The sequence below is a fragment of the Nuphar pumila genome, chromosome 12 (genome assembly GCF_984573655.1).
Source record: "Nuphar pumila chromosome 12, dmNupPumi1.hap1.1, whole genome shotgun sequence".
In the NCBI taxonomy this organism is placed as follows: Eukaryota; Viridiplantae; Streptophyta; class Magnoliopsida; order Nymphaeales; family Nymphaeaceae; genus Nuphar; species Nuphar pumila.
This window is the reverse complement of record NC_143260.1, coordinates 7,669,604-7,684,687: the sequence shown is the minus strand read 5'-3', so window position 1 is coordinate 7,684,687 and position 15,084 is coordinate 7,669,604. Positions and strand designations below refer to the sequence as shown.

Below are 15,084 nucleotides of genomic sequence, written 5' to 3'. Positions count from 1 at the left end.
TTTTTTATAAAAAGGATGTCAAAAGCTGAAAAGCATTGCCTTGATTTGCAAGATCAGATGGTCCAAAAAGTTTAAACAGGTTGGGCTCGAGTCGGATCTAGGCAATACCCAGTTCAACCTGACCGGATTCAGAGTCAAATAGAATTAGCTACAACTGAAACATATCCGACTGACTTAAGATCCAACATTTATATTTATATATATATATATATTCAGATTCGGATTCTAGTTGGATTCAAATGCAGAATCCAATACCGAATTCAAATCCAATTATTAATCCAATCTTACTTTACCTAACCGATCCAACTATGGATTCAACTAATCAGATTCAGATTCTGGTCGAATGTCGGATAATATCCGATCCGTTGACATCCTAGTTCCATATCTGTTTAAGCAGCCTTAGGGGTATCAATGGGTCAGGTTTACTCAAACCCGACCTGGGCCAAACCCTATAGGGTCCGGGTATGGTAACAAATAAGAAGACCTGATTAAGACCCGGGTCCAGACCCAAAGATCTGATTAATACATGGACCCAGGTATAATTTGTGAAATTTTATACCAGACTCAGGCTCGACCCGAGTTTCGATTAAGACTCACAATTTTTTAATGTAAAAATGATAAAAAATATTATTTTATTGGATATGATCTGGGTCTGGTTAATGTAGTTCTTATCGGTCCGGGTATGGCTTTTTTTATAGTAGACCCGATTAGATTCACATCCGAACCCGATACTATACCCGAAAATCTGGTTCAAGTATGGTTGTACCTGGGTCTGAATTAAACCCGACCCGTTGACACCCTAGGCAGCTTAGGTGGTCATTATTGCGCATGACCCAATTATGTTATAATTTAAAGCACATAAAACAAGCTTTGACTATGACTAGACCAATATTCCATATCTCAAAATGCCAAAACACCCTTTAATATTTACTCTTTTGTTTTTCTAGTTTTGTTTGGACAATCGCATCACATGAGAAATTACTGGTCCGCTGGACTGCACTCTCGCTTCGTAAAAGCGCTCTCATTAATAATAAAAAGCCCCCAACAACCAACACACACACTCTCTCTCTGCTGAAATTGTGTTTTCTTTTTTGTGCTCTGTGCTGAAATTGTGTTTTCTTTTTGTGCTTTTCTAGAGAGAGAGAGAGAGAGAGTCTAAAAAGGAGTCCACAGAAAGCAAAAGGCCCGGGTTTCCTGAGGAATGGAGGAGGAAGAGGAGGAGTGGGTGAGGAGTGATGGGTTTGGTCAATTAAAGGTGGGTGGTGGGGAAGGCAAAGGGGTGGTTGGGGTGGGATCCGAAAAGCAGGAGTTCTTAGGCATAAAGTTGAGGAAGGGGATCTTATTAGGCAGGAAAGGGGGGCCCTTGACTCCTGTTCCCACATGGAAAATGGAGTTGAATGATGAAAAGATTGGGGGTGAGATTTATTGCGGGGATAACGTGAAGGGCCTCAGAGAGTCTGCTAGGAAACTTGGTGCTAATCTTTGGGATCTCCATAGGATTGTACTCCCACCAACGCCACCACCACCACCTTCAGATTCTACTAAGAAAATGAAGAAGGGTGTCAGGAAAGTTGGGCAGAGTAGGGAGAAAGGCCTTGATCTTCCTCCTCATTTGGCTGGTCCTTCTCACAGTCCACCTCACTATCAGGTAAACTCTCTTCTCTGCTCTTTTCTTCTTTCTTCAATGGTTTTTTATTTTTTTCTTGTATTGATGTTTGGGTTGGTGTTTTCTTTTCTGGGTTTTGTTGGGGCGATGGATTTTGCATTGTGGTCACTCTTGATCTTGTTGTTTTTTTATGTTAATTGTTGTTTTTTGTTGGGTTTATAGAATTTTTGTCTTTTTTCTTTTTTACCATGTTGAGAATTCATACTGATTTTTAGCATATAGTACAATACACGTGCCACCATTGCTTTCTTTGTGTATGTTTTTTATCTTATGCTTAGGTGAATTGTTATTTGCTTCTGTTTTCTCTGTGTTTCTGGCTCGACTTTTCTTTTTTTCTCCAGAAAAGTGTTCTCTCTCTCTCTCTCTCGTTGTGTTTGTTTTGATTACATTAATTTCAGGTCTTTCTGTTTTTTCACCTTGTCCTTTTTTTTTCTGGTTCTTCTGATAATATGATGATCCAATTGTGGTCTTTCGTCTTATTGTACTACTGTTTTCTTTGTGTGGTTACTTTTTATTTCAGGTTCTTCTTATTGTACTGATTTACGATAGTTACTTGTTGATCTATGAGAATGATCTTTTACGTGTAATACACGATTTTTTGTAATATAGCCTTTTATATGTATATGCTATAATTAAATATTTCCCTTCCTTTATGTTTTCTGTATTCTTTTCAAGTAATGCTGTCGCATTCTTGTTGGTAACAGTATTTTTTTTTCAGTCTCTCTCTTTTCTGCGTTCTTGCTTGCTAAATCAATTCATTAACTTTTCCTTAGTTCTTTGAAAAATGCTCGATATGGAGTTGGGACTGAATTTTGTGTATTCATTTCTGTAAGGGTAAGTTCATGGATACAGATATCACTATAACTCTGAAAAGTCTAGCTTTCAAATTGGATGGATGCTAGTTTTAAACTAGTTTTTGCCTAGCGTTTTTAGCTTAATATTCAGCAACTCTGTTCTTTGTCTTGGCATCATTTGCTATCGAACTCAGCCTTTAATATCTGCAGCACTGCATCTTTCTTGGCATTCTTTGTGGCAATATTTAATCCATGTACTGTTTCAGTCTTTAATTTGTGCAGCACTGCATTTGTTTGGCATTCACTGTGGCAATATTTAAACCATTCTTAGGATTTTAGTTTCTCTGAACTGCTTCCTTTTTCTCAGAATTATATTATGTGTTGAAGTCTTGGTGCCTATATTTGTGTACTTTCATTTCTATGTACATCATACTTATGTCTTAGGGGAAAAAAAGTTATCTTGCAATGCTTATTGCACACTTAATACTCACCTCTGATTTGAACATAATGTTTTAATTTTCCTAATATTGGAACCTTGATTCCGTGCAGCCACCAAGTACTGGTAGTTTGAGGAGGCAAGTTTCAGCATCATTGATTGGACATCACAAGTTGGTTGATGGGAATGGCCAGGCTCTGCATCCTGTATCTCCCATGAGTTTTGGTAGTTCAATGGAGGTAGGCATCATGTCTGTTTGTGTTGTTTTCCTTGTGGAGCAACAGAGTTTATTTACTGCTTGAATCTTATGGCTTGCAGAGTTCATAATCCAATTTTCATTCTTTGTTTAGCTTGATAAAATTTCTTCCATTTATGTTTTTTGTTTAACATCCTTGGTGATGAACAAGATCATTGCTGAGAGTTTGTTTCTGGTGCACTGGTTGCTGTTCTTAAGTTCATGGACAGTCCCAACTGCATCATATAGAAAACAAGTTTTAACTTTCTAATGTTTAATCTTTAAAGATTACAGCATATAATCAGGCTATTACTCCAACTAGTTCGTTGGACATCAACGACAGGCCTGGAGAACTGGGTTACAATCTTAAAACATCCACAGAGTTATTGAAAGTATTAAACCGAATTTGGATCCTGGAAGAACAACATGCATCCAATTTATCAAAGATTAAGACACTGAAACTAGAGAGAGATCGTGCACGGGCTCGGGTTCAAGAACTGATACAAATGCAGCAAGAAGATCGTCAAGAAATAGATGACCTCATTAAACAACTTGCAGAGGAAAAGCTATTCAGGAAGAGTAAAGAGCATGAAAGGATTATCACAGCAGTTCAGTCAGTAAGGGAAGAGCTTGATGATGAGAGGAAGTTGAGGAGAAGATCAGAGAGCCTACACCGTAAGCTGGCAAGAGAGTTAGCTGATGTGAAGCTGGCTCTTTCAAAGGCCATAAAAGAGTTGGAAAGAGAGAGAAAAACGAGATTGCTTCTGGAAGATCTTTGTGATGAATTTGCAAGGGGAGTAGGAAATTATGAACAAGAGGTTCGTGGTCTGAAACAGAAGTACGAGAAAGAACGGGCTGAAAGTGCTGACAGATTTATACTGCATATTGCTGAAGCATGGCTGGATGAGAGGGTACAGATGAAGCTGGCAGAGACAAATCATGATCCACTAGAAAATAACACGATAGTGGACAGATTACAGTGTGAAATTGAAGCATTCATTAGAACTAAACAATCCAGTGGCTCAAAGGTTGACACTTATGTCCAGGATGTGAAGGACAATTGTCTCCACCGCCGCTCGGTTGAATCTGTTCCTTTGAATGAGGCTGCTAGCGGGTTTCAATATGCTGGGGATGAAGATTCAATGGCTAGTGACTTGCATTTCTTTAACATAAACAATGATAGTGAAGATGTTGGAAAAAGTGACCAAAAAAATGCTTATGGAAGCAAAACTATTGCTGACCTGGACGTGGAGATTAAACCTAATTGTCCTAAGCCGAAAGTGGTTTCTCGAGAATGGGTCAAGCATCAAAATTCTTGTAGTTTTCAAGTACAATTTGAGGACAAGATAAGTAGTTCCAAATCAGGAAGCAGAGGCTATTTTGTAGATAATATGGTAGTTGCTACTCATACTAACAATGTAGATGAAGATGAAGTCGACAAATCCAACCAGATTGAAATCTCCATTCATCAAAAGTCTGAGAACTGTGAAACACAAGACAGCTCACAAGACTGGAAATTTACACGCAATGCCAACCGGAACACAGACCATGCAAGTGATAACCTGGTCAGAAGCCAGTCACTGCTTTCTGATGGCAGCAGGGTCCGGTCTGAAATCAATCACAGGGAAGACGCTTGTTCATGTAAGGCTCATTCTGTTATGGGTACTAGAGACAAAGCTTTAGGCAGCGTGCATGAGATAGCAAGCCCTGTGCAGAAGTGGGGTTGTCATCAAAAGTCGCCAGATCTGGATTTAACTGAGGGTTCAACAAAGTTGCCATGGACCGTAAAGGAGAACACACTCAAGGCTAAATTGCTTGAAGCAAGGCTAGAAGGACAGCAGTCTCGGTTAAGAAGATTAACAAAAGGCTCATGAATTGCAGGTGCATTTGCCTCATATTTGATGGAGTTAAATAGTTCTTATTTCATCCGCTATAGCTTGTGCAGTGCAGGTTGTAGACCTAGGTATTTTACAATGGCAACAGAGGTTGCACAATCTGTAAAAGCATTTTGTGATGTTTGGAATAAGCTGGAGTTTGTAAATAAGGAGCTGTGAGTTCAATATTTTTGTTTTTGCTTTTTTTTTTATACAAGCATAAAATGATCATAACTGCACGTATTTGCATGTCTATTGCTTTCTTTTTGTTGTTTCCTTCACTGGAATGAGTGTCTTCTGAACCAGTTCTGGAGATTTGTATTCAGGCTGCCACAGGAAGAACTCCAGTGTTTTAGCACCTGAAAGCTGAATTTAGTTTTGGATATATTTCATCCAAGTATGGGTGTATAAGCCTTTCATACCAAACTCTGTCACAACTATCACCATTATTTTGAAAACATTGTGATATTTTCACAAAGACCTTTTAAACCACGAGTGCTCAAGGTTGTCCTGATCCTTTCATATTATGATTAGAAACTAAATTTCTTGTTCTCCCATTTTTATTTTTTGGTGTTCCTTTTTACTTGAACTTCGATGAGAAATTTCCAAGATTTTCTTGAGAGAAACAAACTTTCTGGAATCTCCTGAGCTGTTCAATTCCAAGTTGTATAGGCACAAGTTGATATGGGGCCCTAGATAGATTGAAAGCAATATGATTCCTGGCTCAGGTTACAGGTTTTAAGCAATATTTTCTCTGTTGTCACCATTGTGGATCGGCTGAATCATATTGTATCGGCCAGAAATCGATATGAAACCAAGCTGATTCAGTTTATTTTTAAATGTTTCTTAAAAATGGTTTAAAATATTTTTGTGTCGTGTCGTTTGCTGGTTAAAAATTAGCCCAGAATCGGAATCGGTTGATTCTCCTTAATCGTTTTCAAAACGATTCATTGTCCGGTACAATTCTGACAACATTGAAGCAAACCACCGATACAATTCTGACAACATTAAAGCAAACCACAGAGATATTGAGAAGAGAAACAAAGAGGAGAGAAGCTGCTTTTGGAAGCTCATTGTTTCTGCTCTTTCTCTTGGCTATCTAAACGTCACCAAACTGTAACGAACTCTCTCTAATTTGGCCTTCTAGGTAAAATCTCTTCACAAAAAAAGAAATGTTTAGAAGAAATATTCTCTCATTGTCCAAAAGAAGTGGTCAGCCCATTGAAGCAGCATCCGTCATTTATCTTGGTGTGAAACTTTTGGTGTAAAAATTATCTTCATAAATAAGTCATAGCCATGTGTTACTAGGGGCCAACTTCTTTTCTTTCTCTGCTGGATCAAATCCCGTTAGTGCACGAATGTGTCCATAGCTTTCCGAGATGGGCCATGTAAGGCAGAGTGGTCGTGGGGTCCCACTCAGTTTTTTTCTTGCTACATCCAAGGTTCCTCACTCGTCAAAAAAAAAAAAAAAATCTTTCTCCCGTTGTGATCTATTCATAAGGGCCTGTTTGGAATGATTTTTATTGTATTTATTGCATTTTCCAATCGTAAAAGGTGTAGATTTTAAAGCAAATCCAAATAATCAGAGCCGGGTTAAGGTTGGACTGCTGACATCCCTACCCTGTTTCCTCAAAAGTATGGTTTTACACAATGTTGTCAGTATCGGTGTGTCGGCCTGAATCTGCCGATACTTATCGTAAATCGATAAGATGCTGACTTGAATCGGCTATTTTTTGTTAAATATAAAAAACAGCTTAAGATTAATTTTTAATATTATTTCAATGGCTTTAACATATGTCACGTTCTGATTGACACATAATATTTTTTAATTATGTTTTGGTCGATTCAGAATGATTCACTTGAAAATCGGTATCTGCCGATTCACCTGAATGGTTGGCCAAACGATACAGGTCCGATTCAGAAACTGACAACATTGGTTTTACATGAAAACTATTCAATAATGTATTTTTATAAGTTAAATATTTTAAGACACTTGTGTACCTATGTCTTAGGCCGTGTTTGAAAGCTTCGGATATCAAATCTGAGGATTTGAAGACAGACCCCCCTCCCCTTCCAATCTTAGATAAAAGAATCTGCCCTTTATCTCCTTTTATATTAGGGATCTTAGATTCTTGATATGAGATATCTTGTTTGAATAACCTCTTATCTTGTCATGACTGTGCACCACATCAGTGTGCTCCATGCCACCCCAAATCCTTGGATCTAAAATCCGATTTCTCTTATCCAAATCCATATGGTGTCCCTTTCTACGTCCTCCTTCCAATGGAGCTTGATTGAGTCTGATATGGACCTAGTCTGGGTCTTATTGGACTGTGACATTTGTTTTTTTTATAATCCAAGGGAAAAAAACCCTTATTACTGACCACACATGGGCTGGCCTCTGGTTGGTAAAACCATAATTGCATAGAAACCATATTTCACCCTAACCAATACCTGATACTGGTACAAAACTGGTTTCCAGTTTTAGAAACACCAAGAACCCCATTTCTAAATGCATATGAAACTCGCCCCCTAGAATGTAGGAAATCAGTTTCTTATATAAGTGGAACCAGTACTAAACTTGGTTTCATGTACAAATGCATATGAAACTTGTCCCTAAAAATATATATAGGAAACCAGTTTCTTATATAAGTGAAACCAAAACCAAACTTGATTATTATATAAGTGAAACCAAAACCAAATTTGATTTCATGTATGGTGGTGGCAATAATTGTATCCCTCTCAAAGAAGGTAAGACATGAGATAATAGGATCTCTTGCACCTTTCTTATACGTGTGGATCTAGCTTACTTTCATTAAAGCCATTAGCGGGCTTCTCTCACTTCCATTGAAGTTACCACTGGAGGTTATTTCTTTTTCTTTAATCTAAATATATTTTTTATACTTTTATATTGATTTCATGAATAAGATTTGAGAAGACATTTAAGAAGTCATTCAAATAATTGCATACACTTTTCATAAATTCTTGTAAGAGGCAACCCTTATATCATTAGCTTGAGATTGTTATGTGTTTTTTCTATTTAGTTATTATCTTAAAAATTTTTGCTTTCAATATTTGGACTTTACGTGTTGCTTGAGAGATTGGCTCATTGTTGTAGCTATACATAGTGAAATTAGGTGATCTTTTTATTTTTAGTGCTTTTGCTTTTCTTAGCATTTCTTTTGTCATAATATATATCATGGTATTATTCTTATAACATAAATGATGAGATGTAATTTTCAAAAACTAGTATGGTCATCAAGGAAACCAGGTACCAAAATCTAGTATCAATGTCTATTAGAAACTAGTAACAAAACTTTTAAATACAACGTTTCAATAAAAATGTATCAAAAACTTTTAAGGGCCTTGCGTACCCATACCCGTCTCTGGCAACTATGGGTAAAACCCTTTATATTCTCAATAAGGAGTAAGGGGTGCCACATGTAGGTTTCGAAATTTGTGACATCGTGTCAACTTGGTGACATTCACAAGTTGCCCCAACCAAATGAGTGAAGCCCTTGAGGGCATATATTAGCCGGTGGTACCGAGGTGGTATCCCATGTGGTAAGAAGGGTATTGTGCCAAGCTGAAGGCCTTGGTTCGAATCCCTCAACCACATGAGGCTTAATAAATTTGTGGTAGGGGTCTGCCTAACCCCAGTTAGCCTTTCAAAAAATAAAAATAAAATTTTATATATATATATATATATATATATATATATATATATATATATATATATATATATATATATATATATATATATTAGCTTGGCTCTAGTAATCAATCTAGGGCTTGTAAATGAGTGGAAAAAACTGAACGTGTTAGCCAAGCTTGAGCTCATGAAAAGCCCGAGCTAAACGAGATGAACACAAGCAATTGCTCATTTAAAAAAATATTATATTTTTTAAAAGTTTAAAACAATAAAATTTGGACCCTAAACCTACTAAGCCAAGTTTAAACTAGCTCATTTTACAAAATAAAACTTATAAAGCAATAGGATTTGAACTCCAAACTTATTGCTTGTAGGCCAAACACTTCAACCATCTTCATTCTATAATATAAAATATATTTATTATTGATAAACGAGTCTATACAAGCTGAGCCAAGACAAACATTGGCTGTTCATGCTCGAGCTCATCGAGCTCCGGTTCTGACCTGGTTCAAGAGGTCCTCATTTGTTGGATATGAGACTTAAAGGGCATATCTGATTTTCAAATGGGTTGGACCACGATCAGGTTTGTACTAATATGACAAGATGCATGTTGATTTTTGCTTGATATCTTTTGATACCCAATCCAGCCGGCTTGCCCCGACCCGATACTCATATCAAAATCAACTCGTTATTTATTTATATTTTCTACCAAAAATACAAGTTCGATATAGTTGAAAGTATTTTATTCTCATGTTGATCCAAATTCAAGCTATGATCCAATGTATGGAGTTGTCCAGGTCAGACTCAAACAGACATTCTCCTATCCAGATCAGAAGGGATTGAGTTTGCAATGCAGTTTCAGAAATTCAATATATTTTTAATTTTAAAATTCAGTTTTTCTAAAATATGGTGTTTGGCTGCACTGGGTCAGATTCAACGAGAACATCTAAATTAAATCCAATGAAGTCAAGCTGAATCGGAATCCAAATTTTTAAATGGTAACAATGGATCCAGTAACATGTAAAAGGTTACAAATGGCTTGGGTGTATTCTGGATTTGTACACGCATGATCGGATAAAAAATGCTGATCCAAATCTGGAAAAGTCCGACAGCATACTTTTGGATCTTGTTTTAAGATCCACAACCAAAAAGTGGATATCATATTTGGATTAGAGATCCGATGGAACCCGATCTATTTGCATCCTTTATTACATCAAGATCCTGAAAAAAATGCAGATTAGTGCTTCAGGTAATTCATTATTCTTAAATGCTTTTCTTTGTGTTTTTGTATATTTCTTGGATTTTTCAACATCTTATATATTGGTGTTGATGGCCAAATTGGTGTGGAATTAAGTAGTCTAAATTGGTCGTTTGTCCTATAGTCACAAATCTTATCCCCGGGGAAATGTCACTAAGGAAAAATCTCGTAATCATTGATCATAGGTGGATTGGGCAACTTCATCAATGTCTTCATGATGCAACACATTATTTAAATCTTGCATTTAGATACCTTCCTACTTTTAAAATGGACAGGAAAGTCAACAAGTGACAGTTGGATTTAATTGAAAGGTTGATCCCTAATTATAGTATTTAAGATCAAATTCATAAAAAAATGAAAATTTATGATAATGCATTGTATGATATGGGGAGATTTGCACCCGTGCAAAACTATGCCACAATGTGTTCAAGTAATTTATTTTGTTTATTTTAATTTTAATTTTAATTTTAAATTGCTATTTAGTTATGATGTTTTGCATGATTGTATATTTGTTATTGTCTTATAATTAATTTCTTATTTTCTTGGTTTTTTTTTCAAACTTGCGGTGGGTCAGGGTTATAAGTGATGTTCCAAATTTGAGAGCTTTTGCCATTCGCATTTTAAGTCAAGCATGTAGTGTAAGTTGAAGAGAGATAAATTAGAGTGTCTACGAACAAATCCATACCAAAAGAAGAAACAAATTAGAGCACAAAAAGCTCAATACCTCGTCCTTATTCGGCAAATGCGTAAAGCAAGATTAAAGCCATAGTGTCATGGACGAAGATTATAGAAGGTTATGTCAACTCGGGGAAATTTAGGCTACGTCTGTTCTTGGAACTGCAACAAACTGGGGAGAGTTTAGATATGTATTTTACTGCTGTTTTCAGAGCCTCTGTTAGTCTAAATGCTCTTATGCAAGGAAAAGAAATCCATGCGTACATCATCAAAAGTGGATTTAGCCTTGGAGGTTTTGTTGGTGCTGCTCTCCTATACATGAATGCAAGATGTGGGAACTTAGAGTATGCAAGCAAACTTTTGTCGAAAAAAGATATAGTTTAATGGAACTCACTAATTTCAGGGCATGTGCAAAATGGTTTTGAAGACAAAGCAGTATATCTCTTTCAACAACTACAACTTCAACCAGTGAAACCTGATTTAGTTTCATGGAATGTGATGATCAATTGCCTGGCTGAAAAGGGTGATGTAAATAATGCTTTCGACTTGGTTCACCGCAGGAATAAAACCTGTTTTAGTTACGTGAAACACTCTTCTGAAAGGATATGTGAAGAATGGACAGTTTGATGAAGTAAAGGCACTCCTTAACCAAATCAAGCTCATGGAACACACTGATCTCTGATTATGTAGACCATCAACATGGAGTAGAGGCATTACAAGTTTTCTGTTTGATGCAAAAATGTGGCATTGAACCAGATTTTATCACTGTTACAAGTATTTTGAGGGCATGCATCCTAGTTTATGCTCTGAAAGTTGGAAAATCTTTTCACGGTTTGTGTGTAAAAAATAACATAAAAAATGTTTGTGTGCAGAGTGCACTCATTGAGATATATATAAAGATGGGTGATCTTGCTGCAGCAAGAAGGCTTTTCAACAGAAGCTCTGAGAGGAATATAGTGGTTTGGAACGGACTGATCTCAGGACTCGCCAAAAGTGGAAAGATAGACGAAGCTCATAGGTTTTTTTGCAAAATGGAGGTGGATAACCTGAAACCAGATTTAATTTCATGGATTGCTTTGGTTTTGTCCTATATTAAGAGTGGAAATGCTGATCTAGCATTAAAAGTATGGTGCCAAATGTGTTACTCTGGCATTCATTCCGATCAGTTTTCTCTAACAGCAGCACTAAGAGCTTGTGCAGATCTTGGTGCACTAGCAATAGGAAAATAAATACATGGTTTATCAATTAAAGCAGGGTTACAGAGGGACAGTTCAGTTCAATCTGCCACAATCACGATGTATTCCAAATGTGACAGCATTGAGGAGGCTGTTTGCATATTTGAAAGGGCACATCACAGCAATACTGTGATATGCAATTCAATGATTTCAGGGCTTGTCATCCATGGCCAAGGTGAAAGGGCTGTCTCTCTTTTTCAAAGAATGCAAGATGAAGGAATTCATGCAAATTGGATCTTCCTCAGTGGTCTACTATCAGCATGTCACATGATGATAGGAGATCTTGGATTCAAATCTGATCCAACTACCTGTATGTCCATGATAAATATCACTGAATTGTTCTCGAAGTTGAAATTAGAAACATCACAGGCATTTTCATTTCTTCCTGGAGCCTGTCCTGTTGCTCATAGTTTGGGTGTGGAAATACAACAAAGAGTCAATTGCCTTGGTTGGGAGGTGGAAACCCAGTTGGCTATATGTGAATAATAGAAGGCACATATTTGATGGAATAAAAAATCAGTTATATGATATTGATGGTGTTCACAACCTCTTGCAAGTATTAAATGAGCATGTAGCTGAAGCTGCTGCTGGATGAAGTTAAATGTTCATCATGACTTCATGACTCATTGAGTGTCTTAGAATTCTAGTTTCTGCACATGATCTTGTAATTCTTGAAATTGTAAATAGATTCTTTATGCAGTGTATAGAAATAAAGAAATGTTAAAGTCTCCATTGTAAGCATGGATGTATTTCCATGAAAAGTACATTAATGAATGTATTATTATGACATAAACAGAATTTACAGTGACAATTTTTTGCCACAAGAAAACTTGTGTATGCTGTGGGTATCATTGGTTGTCAAAAATAGGATGTGAATACTAAACCACGTATACAATTGTCTCTGGAATGATGATTTTTCTTGCTCTGAATGAACTAGTTCCCTGCAGTTGATTCAACAATGCATTTATGTGGTCATTGATGCTCTGTCTTCCTTGATGTTTGAGTAATTGGCTCCTGGCAACCGTAGAATCAGATGCATCAAAATCTGGAACTGCCCAATGAAGTCAATTATGTACTCACTAACTTGGAGGTGGAGTTCATTAGCAATTCAAACATGTGTCAATCTATGAGTGATCAGCTCAAGTGCATTATAATTGATGTTCTGGTACATCAAACAAGTTGTGTGAAGTTCATTCATGATGTGCACAAGTGTTGTATTGAGATTTATGCACAGCTACAATTCCAAGTTGGTTTTTAAAAGTAATTCTTAACCATTCAAGTACCACAGAACAAACACTGGAAGTCATTTAGTCCATGGGTATCGGTACAATAAAACAAAGGGCAACGGGAAAAAAGGATGGTTTGGTCTAATGAGTCTCACCATATTCCCGGCCAGCTTTCTAAGTGGATGTTCCTGTTGCATAAAGAGTTGTGAGAGCCTTAGCATTACTATATCAGTCTTTGTATCCGAGACTATGCCAAACCACATGGTCTGCATGAGGCATGTAAAGCTGCTACCTCATGTGGGGCAATTTTTCAAGTTTTTCGCTGGATTACTTTCATGGACTTCGGGTGTGTTTCTAATGTAAAATTTGTCCAAGAACCTCTATTGTTGGTGAGGTTCTGTTAAACCAAAATCGTAAATTTTTTTGTTCCTGCTTTTCAACCTGTCATGATATCGCAAAATCAATTTGGTTTTATGCCTGGAAGATCAACTATGGAAGCTATACATCTTCTTAGACAACTTATTGAGAGAAATAGAGAGTGGAACAAAGATTTGCATATGGTTTTTATTGATTTGGAGAAGGCTTACGATAGAGTACCTAGGGACGTTCTCTGGTGGACAATGATGAAGAAAAGTGTTTATCTCAAGTACATTAGTATAATTAAAGATATGTATGAAGGAGTAGTAACCAATGTCCGCACTTGTGGAGGGGTGACAACCAATTTTCCTATGACGGTTGGGTTACATCAAGGATCTGCTTTAAGCCCTTTCCTATTTGCTATAGTGATGGATGAGCTTACGGGATCAATTCAAGAAAATGTGCCGTGGTGTATGTTGTTTGCTGATGATATTGTTTTGATTGATGAGTCTAGAGCTGGGGTTAATGCTAAGTTAGAATTATGGAGACAGACATTGGAAGCAAGAGGTTTTAAGTTGAGTAAGAGTAAGACAGAATACATGGAATGTCGATTTAGTAAGCAACGAAGTAGTGATGGAAGTGTAGTGAAGCTTGGTGAGCACGAAATACCGGTGGATGATTCTTTCAAATATTTGGGATCTATCATTCAAAAGTATGGAGAAATTGATGGATATGTAAATCATAGGATAAAGGTTGGGTGGATGAAATGAAAGAGTGCAACTGGAGTGTTGTGCGATCGTAGCATGCCATTGCGGTTGAAGGGAAAGTTTTATAGAACGACTATTAGGCCCGCTTTACTATATAGTACGGAATGTTGGGCTGCCAAGAGACATCATATTCAAAAAATGAGTGTAGCTGAGATGCGTATGCTGAGATGGATGTGTGAAAATACAATAAAAGATAAGATTCGGAACGAGGAGATACGTAAGAAGGTAGGCGTTGCACCCATTGAAAATAAGATGAGAGAGAATCGTTTACGGTGGTTTGGACATATTCGACGAAGGCCTAATGATGCTCCAGTTAAAAGGATGGAGAAATGAGAAAATATATTAGTTAAAAGAGGCTAGGGTAGGCCTAGGAAGACATGGATGGAGGTGATAAGAAAGGATATGAATGCTTTGAACCTCACCGAGGACATGGCATTGGATAGAAATGAATGGAGGAGAAGGATTCATGTGGAAGATCCATAATGATTTTCTTTGTTGGTTCATATCGCCGACCCCAATTGTTTTGGGATGAAGGCGTAGTTGTTGTTGTTGTTGTTGTTTCAACCTGTCCTGGTCAGAGTATTTCCATGTGTTTCTAACGAACGATTTTTATTTTCCAAGTACATGAAATATTATTGTTAAACTGTTATATGCTGTCAAAGTGAGATGAGAGCACCCTTCTTGGGCTCAATCAAGGGTGCAGAATCTAGTCTACTTGCCAGGGTCAGAGGTATTGGTCTTTAAATACAATTGTTCAGATCATTTCAGGTGAGGTGCATGGATCCAGGCAAGCTGGGAAGCACAAACCTACATTGCCCAAAGTACTGGCCTGATGCTGAGAGAAGACCATATTACAGCCTAGGAACTGTAAGATGATTTTTTCACTGCTTCCCTGTTTTGGTACAGTAG

At 37.1% G+C, this 15,084-nt stretch overlaps 1 protein-coding gene across 1 annotated transcript; it reads left to right on the top strand.

The window, feature by feature from the left end:
- Positions 1–1,187: 1,187 nt before the first annotated feature.
- LOC149819852 (uncharacterized protein At5g41620-like) lies at positions 1,188–5,175 on the top strand. Its single transcript, XM_089982444.1, has 3 exons — positions 1,188–1,648; positions 3,010–3,135; positions 3,419–5,175. The coding sequence occupies exons 1-3, from the start codon at positions 1,202–1,204 to the stop codon at positions 5,003–5,005; spliced, it is 2,160 nt and encodes a 719-aa protein (XP_089838570.1). The 5' UTR covers positions 1,188–1,201; the 3' UTR covers positions 5,006–5,175.
- The last annotated feature ends 9,909 nt before the right edge of the window (positions 5,176–15,084 follow it).